Raw genomic sequence first — 6,649 nt, forward strand, 5'->3', positions numbered from 1 at the left:
ACTTAAAAGTCCACCTGCACTATCTGAAAATTAAAGCAAAATAATTTAAAAAATCAGTCTCTTCCCCACCTCCCCAGCTTTGTCCAAAGACACAAAATCCCCATAAGTGACGCTGAAGACCTTCAGAGATGGCAGTGGTACGTTGGCGTCTTCACCAATCACATAGTTATCAAAATTCCACGTTACAGTATGCAGTTGGTGAATAAATGCAGTTTTGTAATCTTACAACTGATCACGTGAACTGCAGTCAACTTTGCCTTAAAAAAAAAACCAAAACACCAAACCAAAAACAAACCAACCCAGAAATCCCTAACTCAACAGCGCCTCTGGGCTACCTCTCCACATCCTACTCTGTAGGCAACTTCCCTTGAGAAACATGGAAGAATTTGGGACTGGAGCTGGCAGACCTGCCATGGCAACCCGAGCCACGCGCTTCTGGGAGAAAATCCTCCTGCTCCTTAAGCTTGCCTAGCCAGCAGGATGGTGAAGGGCATCCCCACTCTGACTAGCCACTCTTCTTCCCAACCGCTTCAGACCAAGCTTGCATGCGACCAGCTCTACAGGACAGGGGCCAGGAATAAGGAATCACAGACAGTAAGGCAATCTTTACAATGTCAGAAAGTGTATTTGGCATTTGGGAAAAAAAAAAAAAAAGAGAAAAGGGAAAAAAAAAGAAACAAGTGCATACAAATACAGCTAGAAGCATTTCTGATTTGCCAAGTGCTCTCTAAAAAAGCAGCACAAGTCACAGCCTACATTGAACAGTAACTGTCACCAGGGAAGCACAACAAATAGTTGCTATAACAAAAGGAGGAAAAAAAAAACAACAAAAAAGAACACAAAAAAAAAAGAAAAAAAAGGAGAAGAATTAGAAGAAATGCCTTTATAATAAGTACATACCTTTTGTCTTCAAAAAATATAGAAACACAATGTATTCAAAAAAATCAAAATTATACAGCCATGTTTATGAAGTCTACATTTCCCTTGTCTTGGAGATATATATATATTTATATATATATATTTATAGATATATACAGAATTCGACCAGTTCGAGTTCAAGGTGACGTCGGGCGGCGAGAGCAGGCGAGTCACGAGTCCCTCTCCTTTTTCACTTTCACATCTCCAGCCAGGATGGTGGCTATCTCCCCCTGCATGAACGCCCAGGGGACATTGGAGCCCACCAGGGGACACTTCTCCCCGCTGGGACAATACACCTCCCCGCTGGCTCCCTGCTGCTTGATGCTCTGCCGGGAGCAGGGGAAGCAGAACTTGTGGGAAGGGACGGAGGGGCACTGCACGAAGTGGGTGTCTTCCAGGCGCTCGTGGCAGAGGGTACAACACAACGGGACGCTGGCGGCGAGGGATGAGTCCGGCAGGCTGGCGGGGTGCACGGGCTCCATCCCGCCCGCCGCGTTGCCCCCTTGGCTTGGCACATCCCTGCCGGGTCCCAGCCTTCTTTGGTTCATGGCGGAGGGCGAGGGGGGGCTGCTGCTGTTCCTCCTCGTGGTGGTGGAGTGGACCTGGTTGGCGTCTTTGGAGGCGTGGTTGCCCCCGGCATTGTCCGCCACCAAAATGAGGGCTGCCATGGGGGACTGGCCGTTCTGGGCCGCCTCGGGCGGCGTGGTCCGGTTGGAGTGGGGCGAGGCGGTGGGCGGCGGGGGCGACATGAAGGGGGTGGCCGTCAGCGGCAGCTTCATCCCTTCCGACGAGGTGGGCAGCCAGGGCTGCGCCTCCCCGTTGAGCTTCGGGGGTCCCGCCTCGCCCTCCGGCTCGGGGGAAGGCTTCCTCTTCCGGGCGGCCCGGGCCCCTGCACGGGGGAGAAGAGAAAGAGGAGGAGGATGAGAAGGCAGCGCAGTCGCATCGCCCCCCCGTGCAACCCCTGCACCCGCGCCCCTCCACCCCCCGGCCACCCGAGCCGTGCAGCCCGTGCAAGAGGTGGCCGCACCCCCCCTAAGCAACCATGCCGTGCAACCTCTGCAACCTCACCTCCGCCGGCCACCCATGCCGTGCAATCCCCCCCCACCCCCCACGACCACCCGAGCCGTGCGACCCCGGCAGCGGGTGCGCACACGCACACCCCCGGGCACCCACGCCATGCAACCCCTACAGCCGTGCCCTCCACCTCCCCCGGCCACCCATGCCGTGCAACCCCTGACAGGGGTGGCCGCCCCCTCCCCCAAACAACCATGCCACGCAACCCCTGCAGCCACACCTCCCCTGGCCACCCATGCCGTGCACCCTCTGCAAGGGGTGGCCGCGCCCCCTCCCCAGGCAACCCCTGCAAAGAGTGGCCGCCCCCCCCCGAAGCAGCCACGCCGTGCAATCCCTGCAACGCGTGCCCGTGCTCCCCCTCCCCAGCACCCGAGCCGTGCAATCCCTGCAGCCCCACCTCCCACGGGCACCTCAACTCGTGCAACCCCTACAAAGGGGGCACCTCCACCAAAGCACCCAAACCGTGCAACCTCGGCAGCGGGTGCAAACACACACCCCCTACGGCCACCCGAGTCATGCAACCCTTGCAAAGGGTGGCCACCCCTCCCAAGCACCCACGCCGTGCACCCCCAGCCCCGGGTGCACACGCGCACACACAGGGGCACCCACGCGGTGCAACCGCTGCAAGGACTGACCGCGCCCGCCCCCCTCCGGCCACCAGAGCCGTCGCCTGGGGCTCCCGAAGCCGCCCGGGAGCCTCGCCGCTGCCCCACCTGGCTTGGCGACGGCGCCGTTGGTCTCGTAGCCCAGCAGCCTGCCGCCCGCCATGCCTGGCTCCTTCTTGAACTTGCTGTCGAAAGCGGGCACGGCGTGGCCTCCGTGCTGGTGCAGTGCCAGCAGCGTGTCCCGCACCGTCTTGGGCTTGGCCAGCCACTCCTGCTCGCCGCCCGCCCGGCCCTTGCCCTCGCCGCCCAGCTCCGCCGCGGCGGGCAGGCTCTCTCCCGAGCCGCGCTTCTCCTTGGCGCCTCCGTCGTGCTCTCCTGCCGCGCCGCCGCCCGACGATGAGGACGAAGAGGACGAGACGGAGCCGGGGCGCTTGTGCCCCAGCTCTCCGGGCTGCCCCGCCGCCTGCGCTGCCGCCGCGGGCTGCTGCGGGACCGGCACGGCCAGGGGCGCGGGCGCGGCGGAGATGGCGGCGAGCGAGGCGGCGGCGGCGGCGCGGCCGCCCAGGCTGCTGATGGCGGCGGGCAGCCCGGCGCCGTTCACCAGTGGCACCAGGGTGGGCGGCACGGCGTGCGTCCGCCGCGGGTTGGGGCTCTGCCGGTTGAGCTCGGGCGGCTCCTCGGGCTTCGGGAACCCGTTGGGCACCAGGATGCCGTTCACCTGCCTGCCGCCCCCGTACTCGGCGCCCAGGCGGGGCGGCGGCCGCTCGGCGGCCAGCGAGTAGCGCTCCAAGGGCTGCGGCGGGGGCCGCGCCGCCGCCTCCGCCGGGTGGCCGAGCTGCTGCTGCTGCTGCGCCAGCAGCTCCTTGGCGGAGAGCGGCGGCTGCTTGGCGTGGGGCGGCGGCGGCGCCCGGCCCTCGGCGAAGCAGCCGTGCGCCCGCTTGAGCTGCCGCGCCGTGTCGATGACGAACTCCACGCGGTCGGCGCCCTCGTAGTTGACGCAGCCCCGGCAGACGGGCTCGGTGAAGTCCCAGATCATGGCCCAGGGCATGCGGGGCAGGTCGCACAGGTAGCACGACTGCCTGCGGGAAGCGGCCGCCACCGCCGCCGACGACATGTCCCGGGGCGGCGGCGAGCGGCCCCCGCTCCGGCCGCCTCCTCCGCCCCTCGTCACCGCAGTCCCGGCGGGGAGGCTAGGGCGCCGCGGCGGCACCGTGCGCGGGGCCTCCTGCCGCTCGCCTTCCTCGCGGAGCGCGGCGCGGCGGGCGGAGCCGCTGCCCTCGCCGTCTCCGCCGGCGGCGCTCACAGCGCGGCGGGGACGCGCATCTCCGCGGCGCGGCTGGCGCAGGGCTGCGGCCGCCCGCACGGCTACCCCGCTCGCTGGCTACTACGGGGCGGCGCGGGGCGGCGGGGCGGGGACTGCCGCGGGGGCCGGGGCTGGCGGCGCCGCCGTTGCCGTGCCGGGCTCCAGCCGCCGCCGCCTCTGCGCGCTGCCGCCTCGATTCTTCGACGGTGCACGGTCGCGCCTGCGCGATGGGCGCCCCCGCCCCGCCGCGATCCCGGCCGCCGGCACCGGGGGTTCCTCCTGCCGCCGGGGGGGGGGGGGAGGGGGTTGGGGAAGCGGCGGGGGGCGGGACCGCTGCCTCTTCCTTTTCTTTTTATTATTATTATTGTTTTGATGGCCGTTTCCTGCGCCGCCGAGGGGCTTCGCCGAGCCCCGCCGCCCGCGGGCGCAGAGATGCACGGGGGGAATCGGTGTCCCCCCCACGGTGACCTTGGGTAGGGCGCGGCGACCCGGGCGCGACCCTCCCGCCCGCGGCTCCCTCCCCGCAGCCGCTGCCCGGCTTTGTTCTCCCCGCCGGGGCAGGAGGAACCATTATAAATAAATACACCGATTACCCATCTTTTCCTTTTTTTTGCTGTTTTTGTTGGGTTTTGGGTTTTTTGTGTTTTTTTTTTAACCTGTTGTCATTGTGCGCAGGAAATAGGACATTCTAGATTTCCTGTCATTTCCAACCACAAAGCAGCGGTTCTCTAATGCAGATTAGCGAAATTCACACAGACTAAGCAAACGCGGTCTCCTTCCCCCCCCCAAAAAATAAAGAAAACCATGCAGACACGTTTCCCCGTCTTCATGCCACGCTGCGAATCCCCCACTCGCCCTTTGCATCCACACCAAAATAACACAAAGGGGATGCGGGGAGGGAATGGGAGGAAGAAAAGGCGGGGTGTTCGCTCTTCCCGCTTGCCACGGAAGGTGAAACAAGCCCTCACCGGGCTCATCCCGGCACACGTGTGCCCGGGCAGGGTAAACACGGCTGCTCCCCCGGCCGCCCTTCCCACGGCGTTATGTAGGTTACGGGGGGAGGGAGGGAGGGAGAGGAAAGGAAGGAGTGGGGCGGGCCGGCCGGGGCCAGGGAAGCTCTGACGTCCGCAGCCGCCGGCGGGAGGTGCCTCCCTGCGGCTGGCAGGCGCCCCGCCGCCTCCCCGGCCACCCCTAGGCCCGGCGCGGGGGTGACGCGGGGGCAGCTGCCGCCCCTGGGCCCTGGGGGACGGGACGGAGGCGGTCTTTGCCTCGCCCTTCTCCGCTTTCCTCCTCGTCCCGCCGCTGGTCCCCGTGCCGGGTTGGGTGACTTTGCAGCCGCACGCCCGGTGAGGCGTCCTGGGGGCGCCGGGCTGTTACGAGGCAAAACAAAAAACGCCGCCCCCCGACCCAGCCCCGCACGTCGAGGAGGAGGCTCCCGGGAACTCGGGGGCGCTGGACCCGTCCCTGAGCCCTGCAGGGCTCGCACCCGTTCTGCCGGGGCCCGTCGGAGTAGGGAGGCGGGTGGGCAGAGGGGCAGCCCCGGCGCGTCCCCGGAGATCCAAGGGTTAACAGCGGCTCGCTGTTCCCCGAGCAGCCCTCCCTTCGCATTGCATCAAAGTCCTTTAAAGCTGTTTCTCTTCACTCCCCCCTCCCGGCTGGAAAGACGCTTTATCCATGCATGCTAAGTAAACAGATCTTTGTTTTCGTCTTCCACCCACTGCCCTCTTTCCGCAGCCCGAAGCTGGAGCCTCGCCAAGCCGGCTGCAGCGATTGCTACCTCCGCGCACACACTCGCTCACTCACACACATACGGGGGGGGAAGGAGCCGGGTTTTTCGGGTGAGGCAATGCGCCTGCAATTGGCAGGGACAAGGCAGGAATTGTAATTGCACTTCATCATGTGATGGCTTATGAAAGAGGAAGTTTGGATGTTTTAGTCACGTACTCCTTTGCCCTCTTGTTTTAGCCTCCAGGTTCTCCGAAGGAAAAAATTACATATATTTATATATACTGGTGGAAAGCCAAGAAACTGTGTGTTTGCACATTTCAGATCAGGAACAGAACTGGAGTGCTCGCTGAGTGAGGCTGCAGGGGAAGAAGAAAGCAAAGCTTTCAGCTATGGCAGGCTTTTAACTGCAGGACAGAAAATGTGATCTGTATTTATTTTCCTTTATTTCCAATGAAAACTAGCTGCTTGGAAAAGTTGAGATGAACAGTATTCTGGTTTTGCCGCATTTGCTGCCCTTGAATTCGTTCTGGTGGAAAAGGCAAAAACCTCCACGTTACCAAGCTCAATGTCAAAAAGCAGATAAAAAAATAGTGGCAGTGCTACATAGGAAATGTGGTTTGTGTATCAAATCACAAAAAAAAAAAGTCCTCCAAGCTGATGACTGTTACAGCAGTAACTGCACATGAATCGAACAGATAATGCATTTGTTTCTTGTTCTTTTTTTTTTTTTTTTTGGCAACAGAAACCATCCTTTTTTGCCTGATCTCTGCAAAACGCCCCTTGCTATGACATTCCAACGCTATAGATAGGACCAGTGGGTGCTAGAGGACACCTGGATAGGGCATGGGGGTTGCACAAGGCCAGGGTAATGCCCAGCTGAGGAACACCGTGGTGGCATTTAACCATGCCCAGCATGGTGCGGAAGGGCATTTAACCATGCCCAGCATGGTGCCTTGTCTAAGTTGCGCCCAACGTCATGGTTGAGGGAAGTAAGGGAGAAGGGAGGTCAGAGCTAGACAAC

The 6,649-nt window shown here is 62.1% G+C and overlaps 1 protein-coding gene across 1 annotated transcript; it reads right to left on the bottom strand.

Annotated features, from left to right (window-relative positions):
- Positions 1-937: 937 nt before the first annotated feature.
- IRF2BP2 (interferon regulatory factor 2 binding protein 2) lies at positions 938-4,103 on the bottom strand. Its single transcript, XM_054063637.1, has 2 exons — positions 2,706-4,103; positions 938-1,807 (listed from the first exon to the last, which is right to left on the bottom strand). Exons 1-2 carry the CDS (start codon positions 3,709-3,711, stop codon positions 1,089-1,091), a joined length of 1,725 nt encoding a protein of 574 aa, XP_053919612.1. The 5' UTR covers positions 3,712-4,103; the 3' UTR covers positions 938-1,088.
- Positions 4,104-6,649: the final 2,546 nt, after the last annotated feature.

This window comes from Cuculus canorus, chromosome 3, assembly GCF_017976375.1.
Source record: "Cuculus canorus isolate bCucCan1 chromosome 3, bCucCan1.pri, whole genome shotgun sequence".
NCBI lineage: Eukaryota > Metazoa > Chordata > Aves > Cuculiformes > Cuculidae > Cuculus > Cuculus canorus.

Excerpts from the sequence above, each read along its gene's own strand:
- IRF2BP2 (XM_054063637.1), bottom strand. The coding sequence starts at position 3,711 with ATGTCGTCGGCGGCGGTGGCGGCCGCTTCCCGCAGGCAGTCGTGCTAC. Across the intron at positions 1,808-2,705 it reads CGGCGCCGTCGCCAAGCCAG|GGGCCCGGGCCGCCCGGAAG; the intron begins GTGGGGCAGCGG and ends TCCCCCGTGCAG.